Below are 22,581 nucleotides of genomic sequence, written 5' to 3'. Positions count from 1 at the left end.
TGCTTATGACAGTCACACCATTACTCCAATTGGAAATCCATGTGTGATGCTCCCGCTGGCTGTCACTTTTTTTCAAGCTTAACAGACCCGAAAATGTTTAATCAATTATACAAGAAACAACCCCATTAATATCATTAGTTACATTCTTGCAATATAGTCTGCTGGCACTATAATCTGACAGAGATGATTAAATGTCCACAGTGTTTCTATAAATTAGGTTAAAACTCACTGCTCATCACTTGTTAAATTACAAGACACTTCAGTCATTGTTCTTTTTTTCTCATTCTTTAATCAATCTTTTCGGAACAGTAAAATTGGGGAAGAAAGGGCTTTTTCATTAAAGTTAAAAGTCTCATCTTGCTGTGAAACTTTAATTTAATGGGTTTGTTTGTAAAAGGGAAGAAGAAGACGTGTTTGAGACAAAACGATGGTGAAAACACAGCAGCAGTGAGGTCACATAATGAGGGAAAAGCCAAAGATGCACCTGCGTGCCATTTCTCATCATTGTTTTCTCTCACCAGTGTCACCGACTGTTTTACTGCCTTATGGCAGTCCACTGAATTACTAAAAGAGGAGCCAGTTTGAATTAGCAAGGAAATGACCATATTTGTTATCTGTGGAAAAAGAGCCACGCTGAGCCAAATTGAAAGAGTAATGGGCCTGATGGCAGAAGTGAATTCTGGCACAAAAAGCTCAACATCAATTTATCAAGAGATGTTGGTACAGATTAGCATCTGGGGATGCTGGGAACCAAGGTGATAAACAAATCCCACAAGCAGCATGTGTCTTAGGTATTTGGGATGTTTAGTAACAGATGTGGAAAAGGGACAACCCTCATGGCACAATGCTGGAGTTTTATTGCCAGAGTTTCTACTTTAGTCTTTTTACAGTTGCAAAGAATTTTCATTTTTGAGTTTAAGATTTGAACATCAGTGTGTTCTGTATTATTTTGTTTAGGTTCTTTCTACTTGTCATCTGACATGGAGTCACTCAGGGAAGCTGTCTTGGTCCAATACTGTTTCCGTTGTGAATGTTACATTTTGGTGATGTCGTCCGTGTTTCAACAGCAAGGCTCCATTAATTTAAACGACGATGGTGACACAGGAGTTAAGTGCTTGCCCCATAATTGGAAGGTTGCAAATTTAAGCCCCGCTCAGTCTGTCGCTGTCGCTGTGCCCTTGGGCAAGACACTTAACCCACCTTGCCTGCTGGTGGTGGTTGGAGGGACCAGTGGTACCTGTGTACAGCAGACTCGTCTCTGTCAGTGTGCCCCAGGGCAGCTGTGGCTACAATATATTTAACTGCGTGTGTGTTTGCATTGTTTGTGTTCACGCACGTGGTTCACGTGTGTGGACATCAATAAAAAGGTAGAAATTTACTGAAAAGAAAGCCAAATTACTATATATTAATTTGGTACAAGCATATGCTCGCTATCGGCGACTTTCGCTCCGAGATTTAATCCCATGGATAATTTCCTTTTGTTATATCAAGAGACAAGACGAAACATTTATAAATGCATTAAGACTGTTTTCTTTACCTGTTTGGCTTTGGCGAGGTGTGCTGGCAGTAGCAGGAGTATCCGGGATGCAGTTCAGTCTGTTTATAAATAAAGAAACACGATTCGGAACAGGGGCGTAGCTCACCAAGCGCCAACGTCACGTTAGTTCCATAGGAACCACAGAATGTCCCAGCCTGAGAGTAGGAGCTAAAAAGGTTCTAGGAACTACGGGAAAAGGTTCCTAATTCCTATCTGTCCTAATGCGTGCAAAAGGGGGCTGGTTCCCGAAAAGGTTCTGGGAACTACAAAAGGTTTCTACAGTCGGAAAGGGCCTATTCATTACCACCAGAGTGTGAATGTGTGTCAATGGGTTAATGACTGATTGTCTTCTCAAGCGCCTTGGGGGGTTCCAGGACTCTAGAAGGTGCTAGATCAAATACAGACCATTTACCAGAGGCGGGGTTAGGCCCGGCTACTTGGGCTCAAGCTCCAAATGTTTTATGAAAAGCCCCAGATCTAAAACGTGGAAGTAACATGCAGTACCAAAGTCCAACAGAGAGGGAGCAGCTGGCAGTAGTTTGTATACAGCCTGCCTGAGCCTCCACCACTGAAGAAGAAGCCCTTCAGCAGTTGGCTTCTTCTACAGTCTCTGCCTGTAACACATGTGAAGATGGACATAAGGACGTCTTTTAGACAAAAAGTACCACGACAGAACCCCAGCTTTGATGAGATTGGTGTTGACTCAGGTTTGTGAGTCTTATTTGAAAATATTTGTTGTGCTGCTGGTTTGCCTAAAGTTAGCTTCCTATCAGGTAAAGTGGTTGGAGAAAGAAAGGGAATATTTACTATCATCTCACACTAAACACTAACAGGAACAATACTCTGCCCTGAATATGCTTAATATATAGCTTCAGATTAAAAATTATGTGGTACAAGACAAATATATATGTTGACTAGTGCGTGTTGTGTGTGTGTGTGTGTGTGTGTGTGTGTGTGTGTGTGTGTGTGTGTGTGTGTGTGTGTGTGTGTGTGTGTGTGTTTCTAGCTCTGGCTTTTGCCAAACTTTCTGTTTCCATGTTTGCCACGCAGTGTTACACACTTGCTTTTTATTGTTTTGACTAAATGAAAAAGAGAAAAAACATCAGTCTAAAAGGAAACGTGCTTACAGAAAAGCAGACTTTATTTCAAACAAACAATAAAGCAGCTTTAACAAACTTGAGCCATCGTCAACAATCACATCAAGGGCACTTTACTTTGGTATAGTTCATGGAACAACAAAGGGGGTGAAAATTACACAAAGAGTAAAAAATGTCCTCTCTAAGCTACCGAAGAGATTTTAATTAGTTCTTTAAGAAAATACTCCACTAGTTAAGTGTGGACAAACCACATATGTTTTATTTATCAAAGCTTTGACAAACTCAGGTTTTTAAACTCCTCCATAACCAACTCCCTTTTTATTGTGTGCCTTTTTGAAACAGAGCTCCTAATAAAGCGGTTGGTGATGAAAAACATTCTGAAAGCTTTTTTGTGTGAAATGCCTGCGAGGTTTTTCCAGGTGTCCTTTCTCTTTACATTTGCTGCATTCTTTGTGCTCTCACACACAATAAGCAAGAAGAATGGCAGCAATTATGGAAACATTAAAACGAGCTGCTGGTTTCCTCAGAACAAAGGAAAATGTAAATACATACAGATGACATTCAATAAAACTCTATTTCCTTAGCTGCTGAACATTTGGCCTCCAGGCTCAAGTCGTAGTGGTAGTTTGGTTTGTGTAAATAGAACAAGACTCTTGCAGCGACAATCAATGACACTCAAATGTTAATTCATGCATTATTTTACATCTTAAGTCAATATAATTCAAATTCAAAGATACTTTATTAATCCCAGAGGGAAATTAGAGTTTCAGTACACACAATTCTGAGATCAGACATACATACATACATAGACACATGACAAGAATTGGTGACTGTGGTCATTTGCAACCCGAGTCGTGCTACCTTAATAGAGATCAGAGGGGTTACATGAGGATTGGGTCAGGTGGAGGAAAAAAGGCACTTCAGATTTACCCTCCACAGGGAGGGCAGCTTTGCTATGCAAAAAACACCTCAGACAGAAATGCAACAGACTTCAGACATTACACAACGTAAGTGTCCACTAGGTGGGGAGGTAGGGTTGGGGACTCTCCACACATCAGTGCATGCCATAGGCGTCATTTTAACCGGGGACGCCGGGGACATGTCCCCGGCAAAATTTGTGATTGGCAGCTGTGTCCCCTCCACTTTCAAAAACGCCTGCTGATGAAGATTTTTGTTTTACCAGCTCCAGGGGTCGGCAACCTGTTCCCGTCAAAGAGCCATTATTACCCGTTTCCCACGGTAATTTTGGACGGACCTTAATAAGCAGTGACTTAAGTGAAGTAGGCAGGTCGCGCTAGAAAATTTCGTTTAAAAAGACGTCATAAATGTGTTCCCCCATCCTTTTTATTTCTAAAATATGAAGTAAAAACTCACAATTTAATTTTCATTCATTTGTCATTAATATTTAGTCTACACCCGTGCGTTAAGTGGACTATCTTCCAGTAAACGCAAAGCATCCAGTCCACCTCTCCAAATGCGTAAAATGTGCATCAGCCGCTAGTTAGGCGCGCCGCGCGCACCATCAGCTACGTCAGCCCAGACAAGAGCAGAGCAACTAGAGAAATAATAGAGGATCATTGTGTCTGGATGTGGATGGAGATTACATTTTACAGCAGCCTGATCATCATTTAAATACGTAAACCATCACCTGTCTTCTAGTCCACGCTATCAGCATTATTTTAATTGGTGTGTGTGTGTGTGCGTGCGTGCGTGCGTGTGTGTGTGTGTGTGTGTGTGTGTGTGTTTTCCGCTTCAAACACTGGTCTAACCAACCAGACCAGCGTGTCCAGTAACACATTAATGCTACAATTAAACAGTTTCACTTCATGTAGGCTAGGAACGTTTCACCTGCCGTGGCCCGACCGCTTCTGCTCCACATAAACTTTGTGCGTGATCAAATGTCTCTACGCGTCACGCGTCTCCATATTAGAGACGGGAACAAGCACTGTTCAGCCAAAGTTTCATAATTTCATAAAAAGAACATTTTTCCAAGTGACACATCCCTCAGAGAGACTGGGTTTCCAGACTGTTTCAGTGGGAGGAAATCTTATCGCATGCGCGTGGTTCTGCACTGCGCTGGAACCCCAGATCTTCAGCTCACTGTCCACTGTGGGCGCTCCGAGCCACGCTGAACACAGTGTCCAGTATAAAGCTCTGATGTTCTGATGGGAATATTTTACCTCCGCGTGTGCGTTAACGATTAAAATGTCAGCTCATCCATGTGCGTCAGTATGCGTGGGGGTAATTCTTTCAAACCAAGCAACATCCTTGAGTTCATCTGTCAAAATAAACAGTCAAATGGAAATATATGTAACCTGCCGTTTAACTGTTTTGCCTTCCTGTGAAGATTGTTGCAAAGAGAAACAATTAAACTTGATTAACCCCAGAGCCACCCAGAGAACTAGAGCGCATGCGGGAAGATTCCTCCCACTGAAGCGAGTGTTTTCCAAACCCTGTCTCTCAGAGAGACTTGTCACTTAGAAAATGTTCCCTGATTATACAACTTTGGCTGAATAGCGCTTGTTCCTGTCTCCAATGTGGCGACACATCCAGGAGCCGTCTGAGGAGAGTCCCAGAATCTCACATCCTCTTCAGCTCATAAAGTGCTGATATGATTACGTACAAGCGTGACCGGTCAACCACCGCAGACCGGGTTGGACCTGTTCAGGTTTACGCAGACAATCTTTACATTTAGAATTGGCATACAGATGTAAAATTAATGCAGTAAAATATAAAGCATTTTATTTAAATATCCATTCATTATTTTATAAGCACAGAGAGCCGCATCAGATGGATGGAAGAGCCGCATGCGGCTCCAGAGCCGCGGACTGCCGACCCCTGTGCTAGCCTACTTTATTGTCCCCAGCAATTTTTAAACCCCACTCAAGTGTATGGTTATTGTCCCCAGCAATTCTGAAAACAAACTGACGCCCTTGGTGCATGCAGCCGCGATAAGCAGCGCTCGTCACCTTCGTTTGGACAAGGGAAGGAGGTATTTGGGTTAGAGAGCACAGTGACTCCTGGAACGATTCAGCGGCCTTCACCGGTCGCAGTCCCGCCCTGGCTGGGATAGAGTTGCCATGGCGACAGCAGCATTCCACATTTTTTCTGAGGGAGGAGTTATCACTTCAGCCTCACAGGCTCAAGGGCACCAGATTCAGAAAAGAACTGGTTTTGGGGCCAGACAGAGATAATTTCCTCTCTGTCTTAAAGTTCCATTGGTCCTCAACCCCTCTCAATCCAATAATGGTGTACTTAATCAATCCCAATCCATGCTGATCCGTCAACTTTCTCTTTGATCGAATCCACCTTCTGTGCCAGAGTCTGAATCTCAGCCAAAGTTCCAAGCTTACGACTCATCTCGACAATTATGAGTCTGTGCATTCACGGCGTGGTGTAATCCATCCCTGAGCTCCGGGATAGAGCCAATATTCCTCGAAAGCTCATTAATTTTCCGGTAAGCCAGGTAACCGCCCAGGCCAAAAAGCAGTAAACCTGACACCAACACCACGAATATCCAGACGTCTTCAGAATCCTCTACAGACAGTTGGGAGAGGCAGACCAAGTTCCACTGTTTCTAGGAGTCCATGATATACCCAACTGGCTCTGTCCCAGAGCGGCAACCGGGAGCCCCTTCTCCCGTTCTCATTGTTGAAAAAATTTTGTCAGTCGCGTTGAGAGACCAACTGACCAGATCCATTTTTAATCATTTCCAGTTTCCAGAAAAAATGCAGCAGCACCGTACACCCAAAGACAGACAAAGAGCCTTGGGATAAGATAGGGAGGAGAGGAGGAAAAAAGCGTCTGTACTCTCCAAGAGCCGGAAGAAAAACCATGAAACTATACCATGAAAAACTGGTACAATTTTGCTAAATCAAGCTAAGACAAATTAAAAACAAACGCTAGAAGATATTTTCTTTCTTTTTGCAGCAGGTATGTTGTAGATGCCTGAAAGCTGCATAACAGTAGCAGATGAACAAATTACAGTGGATTAAGTCAGCATTGTTCATTGAGGTTCAGTTCAACTGTCACATTCCCACTTATTCAGGTCCTTGATTACAATTTACAGGCACAGGGAAGTTGCTAATGCACAGCTTGCATCCATTGGAAAGGAAAAAAGGACAAAGATTGCAGAGGGATGTTAAAATGAAGGTATATACTCTCAAGTGTGCTACCTTGTGGCAATAGCACAAGATGCCCCGAGGGAACCTCATTCAAACTGAGGAAACAGCTCATCAAGGTCGCTGAGGGACCAGCAGAAATGTGCAAATGACACAAAATTGGAGTGAAACAAGAACAAGAAACTTTCCCATTCCTACATCACCGTCTCCACCTTCTGTTGACTCTCCCGTGCTAGCCACATTGCTTTTGTTACACTCTACTGATCTCAGCCAGACTGTTCTGTGTTTAATGACTGGCTTTCTATAAGGAAGCACTTCATTACTGCACAGTGCAGCAAACAGGCGCTGCTAGCACAGTGTCTGTGTTACGCATATGAAGATTTTGGGTTTGATCATCCTGAAATCTTAACAACCTGAGCACAGTGTTTGTGTGTGTGTGTGTGTGTGTGTGTGTGTGTGTGTGTGTGTGTGTGTGTGTGTGTGTGTGTGTGTGTGTGTGTGTGTGTGTGTGTGTGTGTGTGTGTGTGTGTGTAGTGCGTATTCATCTCCGTGTCTTTTGGTATATTATCCACGTGTTTCGCACAAAACCAGCACAGAGTGTGATTGGTGCAAATGAGCATTTTTCATGACGCACAAAAGTAATTTAAGCACAAATTTAATCCTGGTGGCACACAGAGCTATAGTCAGGATTTATGTGCATTACATTTTAGTGTCATTTGGACTTGGAACATCCAGGTTTAATATTGGGAAAAATAAACCAAATTTACTTTCAACTTGTTTAGAGTTTGAGGAAATAATTCAGAATTTTTTGACTGAAGGTGTCAGGGGAATTCAATTTAGCATATTTGTCTTGTTTTTTAGTTAAACCACTATTTCATTTTAAGGCCAGTAGGAAAGAACAACAGGAACATACACAAAGCAAACTTTAGAGATAAAACATTTAGACATGAGCTGATTTCTTCATTTGAAAACGTTTGACACAGAGCTCCTTCCTTCCTTCCAGATCTCAGGGCTGCAGTTGATGTCAAGTCACCACTCTCTGAGCGATGCAAATAGTTCATTTAATTCATTTGACCTGAAAACTGAAGATTTTCAGCTGATCCAAAATATCTGGACTGTATGATTTTGAACCATCTCTTAGCTTTGCCAGTGGAGGTGCAGGCTAGTGGTGAAACCTCCCTTGACACCTCTGCATATTAGTCTCTTTATGCCTTTTCTGCAGGTGAATTACCCCATACATTGGTTGCTATTGAATGAAATGCTTTCAAATATAATTCAGCAATTCTTTCATTTCATCTGCATGTTTGCAGACTACAGAAAGGTTTTCAAAGCGATGTGTGGTCTGTGTGTGTGACCACACACGGAGACTGCACAGGAGGAAGCTGCTGCTGTCACCGCCCATAGACGTTTTTAGAAGGATGAGGTTACTTTTTAGTACAAATCTATGAAAACTGCAGACAATAGGTTTGGTTCAATCAAAAGGTCTGTCAATAAAACAAACAAGCAGTTCATTAAGAATGATTGACTGCCTTCCTACTTCTAATTTGACATTTCAGACACAAACACAAATGGCATTTATAACCTGGTCCGAGACTCAGCAAAGGCAAAACTGGAAACAATAGGTGAAGTAATAATGGGAAGTGTGTTTGTGGTATTGTAACTGTTAGGTTATCTCCATAAAGCTTTGTTTTGAATCTATCTACAAAAGATCTCATGGCTTTGTGTGTTTAAGCAGACTCATGCACATTTGTGGCCAGCTGGAGGTCATTTTGCAGGGCTCTGGCAGTACTCCTCCTGTTCCACTTGCACAAAGGTAGAGGCAGCGGCCCTACTGCTGGGTCGTTGCCCACCTATGGCTTCCTCCACATCTTCAGATGTACTGTCCTGTCTCCTGGTAGCTCCTCCACGCTCTGGACACTACGCTGACAGACACAGCAAACCTTCTTGCTACAGCTCGCATTGATGTGCCATCCCGGATGAGTTGCACTACCTGAGCCACTTGTGTGGGTTTTATAAGCTGTCTCGTGCTACCACTAGAATGAAAGCACCGCCGGCATTCAAAAGAGACCAAAACACCAGCCAGAAAGCATAGGACCAATAGTCTGTGGTCACCACCTGCAGCACCACTCCTTCATTGTAGATGTCTTGCTAACTGCCTATAATTTCCACCTTTTGTTTATTCTATTTGCACAATAGCAGGTGAAACTGATGGTCAATCCGTTGCTTCCTAAGTGGACAGTTGGATTTCACAGAAGTGTGATTGACTTGGTGTTCCCTTTATTTTCTTGAACACATACATTTACATTAAAGAGCAAGTCACCCCCAAATCAACTTTTTTTCTGATAAACTATATAAATAAGTGTCTAATCTTGCTGCAGGCACGTTTAGTCAATAGTTTAGCACTTTGGTGGATTTTAGTTAAAATTTTAATTTTATGCCTAAAACTGTCAGTGTTCTGCCGTTGTCAGGTAAAAACTCTGCACTGCATTTGAATTAAAAACCTGCCATCACTATTGGCTAAGAGGTACCCTAGAACATCAGCTGGTACCATATGATGTCACAATATCATTGTGAGCCTGTCTGTGTGTGTATTTGTTAGCGGCTCCACCCTCTCGGTCTGCTAGACAACAGCATTTGTTGCATTTTTCAAACAGGAAGTGGGAGTTGAGTAAGAATCTGGTAGGGGGTGACTTGCTCTTTAATGGTACAATAATCACGTTCTATTAATGAAGTAATATATTTGTTACCAAGTTATTAAGGAAGGTCTAATTTGTTATTAATGAACTTATCATTTGCGTCGATGCATCATGCTGGATCAGAAAAGCCCAAAAACGCTGGATGACGTCCACACGGGTAAACACCTGCCATATGTTTGCTCCGCACCATCTTAACATCCCTCTAGCTCACAATAAGAGCAAATAAAAGGTTATGCCTGAGAAGGAGCATCATCAAAAAGGTCCTTTGATAATGGAAATTAACATTGATATTCATGCGGATAATTATTGTAATTCACGTCAAATACCAGCCATTAGAGCGTCTGTGTTAGGGAAAACGGGGGTTTGGTTATTGCGAGCTACTTATCACACAACTGTTGCAGGCTGAAAGGCTCCAGTTGCTTCTAACTAACAACAATATCCGTATTCCATTAAAACAGACAGCACAAACACTCTGCAATCCCCTTAATATAATAGCTTTTGCACTAAGGTCTGACCCTACAGCATTTTGCAAAGAGCAAATGCAGATACATAAGAAGAAAAAGGGTTGACTTATTTAGAAATGGTTGTTTATGCACTGCTGACAATTCTATTCTATAAATAGTAATTAGGTGCAAACAAAAAGCTGGAAATTGTTGTGGTATTTATTTTTGTGAGGCTGTTACTTTGCAGCTTCCTAGCTCTGCAATCACAGAAGCATGCTCGACCGTAATTAGTTATTGGCCACAAGTCCGGTTTCATCAACATCACTGTCTGAATTCCCAGTTTACCAAAGTATAATAACGATGATTGATGGTTTCCATTTTAGTTAAATAATTAAATATGACTTGAAAACTTTGACACAATATCAATCCACTAGACTTAAATAGTTAGCAAAATGACAGAAATGTGTTGATTGTTTCATGTTTTTAAGAAACGTATTTATCACCTGAATTGATATTTTGACTCTAGACATGGATGTGATGACAGATACAAGCCAAAAATGAACATGAATAGTTCTGACGCACATCTGTCTGATAGATTCCTGTGCCTGAAGGAGGTGGAGGGACAGCGACACACTGATCGTGTGCTTGTCTCACTCTGTTTACCTAAATGTCAGCCTGAAACAGCTGAGTTCATTTACCCTTCCTCTAGTCTGACTGAACTGCTCCAAACTAATCAGAAAACTGTGGAAGAAGCATGACCAGGTGAGCTTTAGATATTCATTTGTCCAGAATAATCCTGAAACCTGCTTTGATCTTGTCTAATTCTACCCAGTGGTTTCTGTGTGTGTGTCCTGCTTTCCCTCCTTCGTGCGTCGCGGAGTGTGGAAATGACAGGGCCATACGGCAGTTTCACCTCCCCTGGATTCCCCCAGCCATACCCAGACAGCCAGCACGTTGAGTGGAACGTAAGCGTCCCACACGGCCATCGGATTAAACTCTACTTCACCCACTTCAGCGTGGAGCCCTCTAACCAGTGTGAATATGACTATATTCAGGTACATGCGAGCAAACAAAGAAAAAAACTCTGATTGTCTGCGTCACTGAAAGGCCTCTGACCTTGTCCGAGCAGGTTTTGGCTGAAGGGAATGACACCTTGCGGTTCTGTGGAGAGGAAGAGAAAGACTATGAAAGCAGCCCCAGGAACACCATCATCATGTCAGCTGGGAACTTCATGTCAGTGGTCTTTAGGAGTGACTACTCTAACGAGGGCCGATTCACCGGCTTCCAAGCGTTTTACACCTCAGAAGGTGATGCAGAGTAGGAACATTTTTAACCAGAAGGCAGATGTCATTTTGGAAGCTATAAATAACCTGAGTTCAGGGCGGGTCTGGTAAGGATAATGAAAACGGGGTTATGCCATCAAATGTTTTGAAGTTTTAACGTTTAGAATCAAGTATTGGATTAAAGGTGAGGTTCCCTAAGGTACCGTGTAATACTTTCTGAAATCTGGTCAGTCACTGAGTTATGCAGAGCATAAAAGTAATCTTTAGCTTTAATTTCCAGCATTGAATGCCAAAAGAAGATGAATGGGAAATACCCGGGTCAGAAAAGCCACGCAGCTCCATGTCACCCTATAAAATTAGCATTCGTGGCCTCTTGGCTTGTGTAGGGTTAGCCTGCGTATGTATTTTGGGGTTTTAATTATGATCAATAAGATTTGATGATTCCATATAACTATAGAATATCAACCTGATTGATCCATGAATATTTAACTAGAAGAGTTAAGATTCTTTGTTTATTCAAGGACCGTAAGTACACTTCGTAGTAATTCAGACAAAGTCAAGTTTATAAAAAGTAAGAAATTTATTTTCTAAACAAATTATAAAACATGACAACCATGAGAGAATGGTGTGTGTTGGAGTGTGTGTTGTAGGGTGCTGTGTGATAATAGAATGTGATGTTTATCAGAACCCTCGTATCTGGAAGAAACTGAGTTCTGAGTGTGATTGAATTTGGTCTGCTATAAACTAGAAGTGATGGTTTATAAAATGGCATTAGACGCAATCTGTCGCGCCTACGTACCCTTTATCGGAGACCCCCGTTGTAGATCCGGAATGTCAGGAAGTCCGTGGACCCCAAGGCACAGAAGTCCGTTGGAGAAACCGCAGCACCACTAGAGCGGTCTTGAGTTGTCTCCAGGTCACAACAGGTAGTTGTTTACTTTTAAGGAAAGACTCTTAAAGAGTCGAAGCGGTGTCAGCTATGCTCTGAAGGAGCCGTTTGCTGTGTCAGCTGCAGCGTGCAACAGGTTTTGACACCTTGTCAAAAGATGCGGTGGTTCAGCGAGTTTTACTCCGTGTTGGCCAGTCCGAAGTTCTGCTCAAACTGAATCAACTCGGGAAGTGATTCAAGTTTTATTAAATCCTCTGTTATGATTTACTGACAAATCAGAATTTGACATGTTAAGGAGGTTTTGCCAACAAACCTCAGAAACCACACCTTCCTCAGATAAAAGACGCTCTGATTTTGTGGATAAGAAAATCTGTGTGCATGCAATTACTTTAACTTTGCGTCATGGAGATATGGTGTGTGTGTGTGCTCGTCCAGTCACGTACACTGATTAAATATATGGTTCATTGCAAGAACACATTCATTTCATCCTTATTAATCTAAGCACAGATTAATCCAAACATTTCATTTGACACGTATCATCTGATTTCATTTCATTATATGATTTAGTTCTAAAAGTTCATCTTTTGTTCTGTGAAGCTCGGCAGAGAGTCCTTGAGGAAGTAACATGATGTTGACAGTCTAAGTGTCAACAGCACTGTAGAATCTTTCTTGCAGCTCGGAAGATTAGAAGATGCACATTAGTGTCTGAAGATGGCCTGTCACTGAAAAGGCCAATATATAGATGAAAAACTGACCATTTGTGGATGCTACACTTGCGACCACCAAAGGATGTAAGAATTTTAAGTGCAAGGCTTATCTCAGCTATAGAAGCTCAGCTCAGTGGACTAGTGGTATGAGTTTCCATCCTGAGACTGGGAGATCGTGGGTTCAATTCCACGGTCAGGTCAAAGACTTTAAAATGGGACCCAGTGCCTCCCCGCTTGACACCACCATTTGATTAAACCACCAAATGGTTCCCGAGCGCGGCTGCATCTGCAGCTCACTCCCCGAGGGGATGTGTCAAATGTGGAGACAACTAATGGGACTTTAACTTGAAGCCATCCACTCCACAGCAAGGAAGAACATGTTCAAGCTTCTGTGATTTGTGGAGATAACACATCAATGTTGCATTTTTTACACAAAAAGAACGAATGGAGGCAGCGGAAGAGTCACATGGTTTGCCAATTAGAGGCGAGATGTTCACATATGATGAATATCCTGCCGTTTTCCACCCCCCACACCTCTGACTGACTTCTACTTTCTGATGCAGGTGCACCAGAGCTTTTTTTCCACAAAAAGACTCAAAAGGCATTTGTTCACACTAAAGGCCGCAGCAGCTTTGTTGAAACAAGTGTAGGTTCACTTAAAATTATATATACAGTATATTAAGTTAGAAGTGATGAGTTTTTTTCACATCACTTTCTCTTGAAAGCTGCAAAACTCCAGCATGTGTCCGTTAATATTTTTTAAATTGCTTTTTGAAAGTTTTGGCAGGCTGAGCTTTCCTTGACTTCCAAAACCCACTACCAATCAATGAGCTGTTCCGTTGCTCATGAAAGCATATCCTTGTTGTCTGATGCTGTAAATATGGTCTCAAAATGATTTTTCTGGAGTTTGTTTGTCAACTCTTGAGTCATTTTTCCCAAGCAGCCATAACTACGCTCATTCCAGCATCAGAGCTTGCATCATTATGATCTGATGAAGCAAGCATGTCATGATAATGTTGGGGGGGGGGGGGGGGGGGGGGACTTGCTTTAAGGATAGTTGGAAATCCGATCCTTGCTTTTAGCTTGAGGAGAGATGGACAGTTCAGGAATTCTAATTATCAACACATAATCCCACCGCAATTTATTCTGCACATCGGGCCAGATGCATTTAATATGAGAAATAAATAATGTGCAAGATAACAGCAATTAATCCCAGCAGGAATGTGGTTTTTGGAGGAAACTTTGGAGAAAATACATACAAAGATTAAAAATTTAGATTCATTTGAACATTTTCAAAGACAAATTTCTATTAGATTCCTAATTAATGTCCTGTTTTGTGATTCAAGTTTGGATGTATTGAGGGTAAACATTTTCTGTTTTCATAAATGAATTGTAGCAATTGCCATTCTACCAGCTGCTTTCCAGTCAGATAAATCATACGATAATTAAATAACTTCTCTTCTAAGAACTAGACTAAAAAATTGTATTTGATGCAGACATTTAATTACAATTAATGCAACAAGAAACTAAAACTAATATATAGAGCCCTTCAGGTCTCATGCATGTGGATGAAAATGGTTTTATATTTATATTATATTAATATTTATATTTAGGTTTTATATCTTGTGTAGACTTTTCCTCTCTCCTGCGTTTCCCTCACAGACATCAACGAGTGTTTGTCCACGGCAGACGGGGAGAAAGTGTGCGATCATTTTTGCCACAACTACATCGGGGGTTATTACTGCACATGCAAGCAAGGATACATTCTCCATGACAACAAAAGATCCTGCACGGGTAAGAGGGAAATGAGCCAAAGCTCAAGAGGCATGTTGCCCAGGGTGCAGTCAGAGGAAGTGAAAAGCTGCACTGTGAGCTTAACATGCTGCTTTATCTCACGGATCTCTGTAAACAGGTGTGTGAGGTCTCTTGAGCTAAATTAACTTCCAAGTTAGAGTATTGTATGTTTAAATACAACAGGTGAAATATAAAAAAGGGGATTGTTTGTTTATGATCTTTTTAGACAATTTAATCCAAAGACAAACTTAAAAACTGCAAGTTTTTCCTTTGCAGAAGTCATCAAAGCTAATTTCGCATAATTTCACAAAAGCCATCCTGTTGATGTTAGCTCCTGGTCATTTTTCCATCTTAACAGGTTTGTTCTAACTTTCAGTCTGAAAAGGAAAACTGATGCATGAAGTTGTTGATCTCTGCCAGCTGGTGTGAGGGGAGGTTAATCACTGCGGACTCCTGAGGGACAAGCAACTTCAAAATGGCTATAAAATTGATACCTGTGTACAGCGCTAATAGTGCAATGGCACAAGGCAATTAATCACAATTAACAGCAGATGCATCTTAAATTATAATACTTTGCCAGAGGAAAGAGGGTGGCACAACAAATCATGCAATGAATAGACCAAAATGATTATCTGCCCACAGATTGTACTAATTATATGAATTACAGCATCTCTGCCTCTTTGCAAAGCTCGTTTGTTTTTGCTCATAACAACATCTGCACACTTGCCAGAAAGAGCAATAATGCAAGTCTAAATGATTCCACTCTTTTACGATGCCGGGAAGGATTACGGTTCAAATGAGGTACCTTTTCTTTCATTAGAAAAACCAACCACTTTATAACCCATCAGCTTCAAGTGATGCAGATGCATCAGTACCTTTAAGACTTTAAGACTGGACTAAACATTTAACCCATCAGAGGTTCAACCTAACCCTTCAGGAATAAAGCTATACGAATAATTTACATTCAGTTTATATCTTCCAGCTCATTATTTATCCACTCCATTATTCCTCGTCCCTACAAATGTCATCCATCCATGTCCCAACACGACCACAGTTGGGTATTTATTTGGTGTTTTCCTTTCAGTGCCGTGCCAAAACCAGGAGTTTAGGTCTGCATCTGGAGTTCTGACCAGTCCAGGCTATCCAAACCCATACCCACCCATGAGCATGTGTGACCACACCATCACCCTGCCAGAAGGATCCAGAATAGTTCTGGACTTCCTGGTTCCGTTTGACATTGAGGGACACCCAGGTGTCCCCTGTCCGTATGATATGTTGAAGGTCAGTCCTGAGAGTCTAAACTCACACAACATGAATAAACAATGTATTCGTCCTCATGCCTGTGCAGATAATCTGTCTCTGGCTTCCACTCCCACTGTGATTTAATGCTCTGTTTCCTGCATATTTAGGTTTAACACATGTCAGACTGGTAATAAATCCACTTCTTTTGTATATTTCGCAAGATTTCCACAGCTGGACAAGAGTACGGACCCTTCTGCGGTGCAACGCCGCCAAGTCGCATCGATACAGGAAGTTACCAGGTGCACGTCTCGTTCAGATCGGACTGGAGTGGGAAAAACAAAGGATGGAAGATCAAGTACACAAGCACAAAGTCCCTTTCTTTATCTTAAGACTACTCAGGTGTGTCAGATTTCTGTGTTGAAACTCTGACATGAACTACTTGTTAAAATTGCTTTAATTTGCATTTTACATTTTATTTGTCCCTAGCAAATACCGTTTTAAATAACATCACAATTAAATGAATAAAAAATTATTTGTCTTCCGTGACACTAAAGTACAATTAAAACACATCTATTATGAAAAATATTGTTTGTCTTAAAATGTTCAAAAAACTGAATCCGACCAGTTGTTCTGCTGTATTTTTGCTGAAGGCTAATTTATAAGCCAAAGTAGATTATTTTGAAAGTCAGTCAGCCTGGTTTATCACACAAAAGGGATTTAACCTTCATGTTATGACCTTTTTGTCACTTTCCAGGCTGCAGAAATTAAATTTACTTTTCTTTTTTTCAAATCTGTGGTTGAGCATTCTTTCTATGTCCTGTTAGGAAATGGGGAAGAAAAGTATGAATATTTCTTTAAAATAATCTCACTGGACATTTTTTATCTGTTTAAAGTGACAGTGTGTAGTTTTTACCATTAATCTCTGTAAAAGTCCATCAAAATGTTGTTGAAAATAAGAATTAAATGATGCCCAATGATTATTGGTGGCTTTGTAACACATAACCAAACATATCAGATCTAAAATACATGGGAGCGGGTCTAAGTCTCTGAGCGACGCCATATCATATGCCATGTTTCCTTCCACGGGAGCCTGTGAGGACAAAACGCATTTACTGACAAACGTCACTAAACTTTCACCATTCATAAAAATTGTTTTACACATTTACGTCTTCACTTGTTGCCAGTGATGAAAGAGAGTCTGATATGCTTGTAATTTTCCTGGAAGTTGCACGATCTGATGAAGTACTTGTTCGAAAATTGCACTTCCAGGGATTTTTGACCTAAATAGTCTGTGAGGTCTTGCTCAAACACAAAAATACCACTTGCTTGCAATGATATAGGTATGCACTGCCCCCATCACCATGGAAAATACACGTCGTCACTTTAAAATGCAGCTGAGTCGGCACTTTCCCTTATAATTTTTTTGCTGTTTTCAGCCAATTTTCTCTGTAAATCTGACTTTTTAAAACGTAGAATGCTTTTCTGTTGTCTAAAATTCACAAAAAAAGCAAGTCCTGACCCATATGGAGTTTGCCGCTGAGCAGAACAGAACAATAAAGTGGATTAAGTCACCTGCCCAGATGGGGTACTAACCCCTCCTTTCCACTGGAGCCGTCAGCAGCACATTACTGCAGAAGCACGTCATAGCTGCTGATAGGAACCGCTGTGGCTAACAGAACCTTTTCCACCAGAGCCGTCAGCAGCGCGAGTCGGCCGCGTCTCAGGAGCAGCATGTCGCGGCCCTTACGCGACGGTTCTATTTTCTACGCGCTACGCCTCTGAAATGGGTCAAGTTCGACATTTTGGGGGAAGGAAACAAAGGAAATCGGACACGGAAACAGAGCGAAGCTTCCCGAGATTTTCAGAATAAAGAAACGTACTGCCTTCCGGTTGCTTTACTTTAAAAAAAAGTTATCACCTAGCTAGTGGCCTCCTTTGTTTGTCCATAATGGACGACAAAAGGTTGATTACTGAAGTGCAGAAGTACCCAATCCTGTTTGATCCCAGTCACAGTTTTTATAAAGACAATGTCAAGAAAGATAACGCATGGAGTGACGTATCTGCGGTTTTGGGGCAACCCAGCTAACAAAAATTTGTTGTAAGAACGTTATGGGAATGTTTATTTTGAATGTTGTAAAAACGTAGAAATGTCCAGTTTTTTTAATGTTACTGGAACGGTTGTGTTAACGTTACAAAAACATTGCTGGAATGTTTGCTTAAAGTTGTTTGAATGTTATTTTACGGTTAGCATGACATTAACAGAACGTTATGGGAATGTTTACTTTAAATGTTGTAAAAACGTAGAAATGTCCAGTTTTTTTAACGTTACTGGAATGGTGTGTTAACGTTACAAAAACATTGCTGGAATGTTTGCTTAAAGTTGTTTGAATGTTATTTTACGGTTAGCATGACGTTAACAGAACGTTATGGGAATGTTTATTTTGAATGTTGTAAAAACGTAGAAATGTCCAGTTTTTTTAATGTTACTGGAACGGTGTGTTAACGTTACAAAAACATTGCTGGAATGTTTGCTTAAAGTTGTTTGAATGTTATTTTACGGTTAGCATGACATTAACAGAACGTTATGGGAATGTTTACTTTAAATGTTGTAAAAACGTAGAAATGTCCAGTTTTTTTAACGTTACTGGAATGGTGTGTTAACGTTACAAAAACATTGCTGGAATGTTTGCTTAAAGTTGTTTGAATGTTATTTTACGGTTAGCATGACATTAACAGAACGTTTACTTTGAATGTTGTAAAAACGTAGAAATGTCCAGTTTTTTTAACGTTACTGGAATGGTGTGTTAACGTTACAAAAACATTGCTGGAATGTTTGCTTAAAGTTGTTTGAATGTTATTTTACGGTTAGCATGACGTTAACAGAACGTTATGGGAATGTTTACTTTGAATGTTTTAAAAACGTAGAAATGTCCAGTTTTTTTAACGTTACTGGAAGGTGTGTTAACGTTACAAAAACATTGCTGGAATGTTTGCTTAAAGTTGTTTGAATGTTATTTTACGGTTAGCATGACGTTAACAGAACGTTATGGGAATGTTTACTTTGAATGTTTTAAAAACGTAGAAATGTCCAGTTTTTTTAACGTTACTGGAATGGTGTGTTAACGTTACAAAAACATTGCTGGAATGTTTGCTTAAAGTTGTTTGAACGTTATTTTACGGTTAGCATGATGTTAACAGAACGTTATGGGAATGTTTACTTTGAATGTTGTAAAAACGTAGAAATGTCCAGTTTTTTTAATGTTACTGGAATGGTGTGTTAACGTTACAAAAACATTGCTGGAATGTTTGCTTAAAGTTGTTTGGATGTTATTTTACGGTTAGCATGATGTTAACAGAACGTTATGGGAATGTTTACTTTGAATGTTGTAAAAACATAGAAATGTCCAGTTTTTTTAACGTTACTGGAATGGTGTGTTAACGATACAAAAACATTGCTGGAATGTTTGCTTAAAGTTGTTAGAATGTTATTTTACGGTTAGCGTGATGTTAACAGAACATTAGCATAACATTACTGGAACGGTTACTGAAACGTTATTTGATTATTAGCATAACGTTCCCGGAATATTTTCATAACATGGCTGCAATACTGCTACAATGTTACCGGAACATTTTGTTAATGTTTGGAAAAACATTGTTGCAGCATTAGCAAAACATTGCTAAAACGTTAGCCTGACATTACCAGAACGTTATCTAAAGGCTAGAAAAATGTTTCTGCAACGTTATCTTAAGGTTAGCAAAACATTGCTGGAATATCAGCATAATGTTTCTGGAACGTTATCTTAAGGTTAGCATAACATTGCTGGAACATTGGCATAATGTTTCTGGAATGTTAGGGTTAGGGTTAGCAAAACATTGCTGGAACATCAGCATAATGTATCTGGAACGTTATCTTAAGGTTAGCAAAACATTGCTGGAACATCAGCATAATGTTTCTGGAACGTTATCTTAAGGTTAGCAAAACATTGCTGGAACATCGGCATAATGTATCTGGAACGTTATCTTAAGGTTAGCAAAACATTGCTGGAACATCGGCATAATGTATCTGGAACATTATCTTAAGGTTAGCAAAACAACGCTGGAACATCAGTATTGTCACGATCTGGGGATGTTTAGGACCCAAATATGCTGAAACCCAGGATGACACGAGGCTGGGGAAGATGTAAAGTGAAATCCTTTATTTTAGGAGTAACCAAAAAACAAAAGTAATCCAAAAGGCTGGGAGCCAACAGTCCAAAAATCCAGATAGAGATCTGGAGATCCAAAAATACAAGAGGCACGAGAAGACTAGATCCAAGCACTAGAGGCACGAGAAGAACTTGACAGAATTACAACAAACAACAATGGACCGACAAGACACAGAGACAAGACAGGGCTTAAATACACTGGGGCATAATGGGAGGCAGATGAGCTGCAGGTGTGTGGAGTGTGGGGGGAGGACCAGGTGAAAGCAATGACTAATCAGGGAAGAAACTAACATGACCTAAGAGTGAACCTAAAAACACAAAAGCAACCATATAACTAAAATTCTAAAGGGAAGGAGAACTACAAAAACCGGTGGGACAAAACATATTAAAGAGACTAATAAAAATGAAAAGCTGAAACTATAAACACTGCAGAGGGATGACTGGAGAAGACTAAAGGAACACAGGAGACACATAAATGAGATGCAAAGGACATATGAGGGCGATATGAAACACAAAAGGAGAACCTGGAGTGGGAATTGGAGGGGCTGGGGAACAAAGGGACACAGAACATGACAAGTATAATGTATCTGGAACGTTATCTTAAGGTTAGCAAAACAACGCTTGAACATCAGCATAATGATTCTGGAACGTTATCTTAAGGTTAGCAAAACAATAATGGAACAGAAGATTAATGTTTCTGAAACGTTATCTTAAGGTTAATATTACTTTGCAGTAACATTAGTATAACATTGCAAAAACTTTAGTTTCTGAAACCCTTACGAAAAAGAAGTATACTTTAAGTATCTAATTTCAAGTATACTTAAGTGTACATAAGTTTATTTGCATACTTGTTCTTAAAGTTTACTTAGAATTATACTCCTTGGGTCTAAATTGGGCCACTAAAAGTATACTTGAAGTATACTTCAAAGTAATAATTTAAGTTTATTTGTAGTGTACTTCTGATATAATTGAGCACACTTTTCTCTTTGAAAGTATACTTAAAGTAACATCACAAGTGTACTTGGAGTGTACTTCTGATATAATTAAGTATACTTTTGTCCTTGAAAGTATACTTAAAGTAACAATATAAGTTTACTTTTCATACAATTGAGTATACTTTTCTTCTTGAATGTATACTTAAAATATACTTTAAGTAATAATATAAGTTTACTTATAGAGTACTTCAGATATAATTGAGTATACTTTTCTCCTTCAAAGTATACTTAAAAGTAACAGTATAAGTTTACTTCTAATAAAATTGAGTACTTTTGCCCTTGAAAGTATACTTAAAAATAAACTTTAACATTATACGTTTACTTGCAGTGTACTTTTGAAATAATTGAGTATACTTTTCTCTTTGAATGTATACTTAAAATTATACTTAAAGTAATAATATATGTTTACTTGTAGTGTACTTCTTATATAATTGAGTATACTTACAGTTTTGAAAGTACACTTTACAGTAAACTTGACGTAATATTCTTTTAGTAAATTTTAGTATCTCTATTTTCTCTATAAACACATACTGCAAGTAACATTTAACATCTATTTGCTTACTACCAATACATTTAATTTCCACTATTTACTGATACTTCGTCTTTATGCAGAGAAAAAAGTTAATAAAGTAGCTAAGTAATTTTGTTTAAATGTATTAAACAGAGAGAATTAGAACAGAACAAAAACAGACCTGTTTACCAGGATTAATCAAAGATGAGAACGCAAACTGTTCTGAACATGTTTAACGCGTTAATTCTGTCCATTTTGAAAGACTTTTTAAAAATGCCTTTAAAAAAATCAGTCCATTTTATGGATCCACTTGCTTGGTTGTTGATGCCTTTTTGAAGTTTTCATTGTTGCATTTCTTTCGTATTATTTTTCTTTTATCTTGAACGCGCAGAGAGGGAAACTTCAACTGAGCATGCCCTGTGAACACACAAAGCAAAAAAATGAACACTTGGCACTGCCCCATCACTTTCATTTTTTAAATAGCAATTAATAAACATTCGATACATTACAATTTCCTTTGATTTCATTTTAAATAAATATTTAGAGTGCCCAGGTAGCACATAAAGAATGCAATTTAACGGTTTTCTTAAACAGGGTATATACAGCAATCCTTAAGTAAAATTTAATACTTTTTAATACTTTTTTTACTACCTTCAGAATTTTTTTAAAACCATCACAACACTAAATTGCAAGTGTTAATCAGCGACCTATTTACACATATTTTAACATATATAACATACAAAAAGAATAGACTTAGAGACTCACTGATGTTGACAACGTATTGCACATATTTATTTTACTTAGAAAATAAGCCAGGCACTTCTGTTCAGCGGTTCAGACAGTCGACCACGAGGCCTGAAATGATGCACAACGACCACTGAATATGACGTCATCATTATGTGACCGGATATGCTAAAGCAGGGCTGCTCGATTATGGCAAAAACAATAATCACAATTATTGTGACTGAAATTGAGATCTCGATTATTTAAGACGATTTTTCAAATTATGTAGATTTTTATTTTTTTATTTTTATTCAGTCATAAAACTGCTCAGGGCACAA

The 22,581-nt window shown here is 39.6% G+C and overlaps 1 protein-coding gene across 1 annotated transcript; it reads left to right on the top strand.

The window, feature by feature from the left end:
- The first annotated feature begins 10,524 nt into the window (after positions 1-10,524).
- masp2 (MBL associated serine protease 2) lies at positions 10,525-16,787 on the top strand. Its single transcript, XM_015967627.3, has 6 exons — positions 10,525-10,656; positions 10,727-10,949; positions 11,024-11,201; positions 14,436-14,567; positions 15,652-15,848; positions 16,031-16,787. Exons 1-6 carry the CDS (start codon positions 10,649-10,651, stop codon positions 16,196-16,198), a joined length of 906 nt encoding a protein of 301 aa, XP_015823113.3. The 5' UTR covers positions 10,525-10,648; the 3' UTR covers positions 16,199-16,787.
- The last annotated feature ends 5,794 nt before the right edge of the window (positions 16,788-22,581 follow it).

Source organism: Nothobranchius furzeri, chromosome 15, assembly GCF_043380555.1.
Source record: "Nothobranchius furzeri strain GRZ-AD chromosome 15, NfurGRZ-RIMD1, whole genome shotgun sequence".
NCBI classification, from domain to species: Eukaryota; Metazoa; Chordata; class Actinopteri; order Cyprinodontiformes; family Nothobranchiidae; genus Nothobranchius; species Nothobranchius furzeri.
This window is presented reverse-complemented; position numbering and strand designations above follow the sequence as displayed.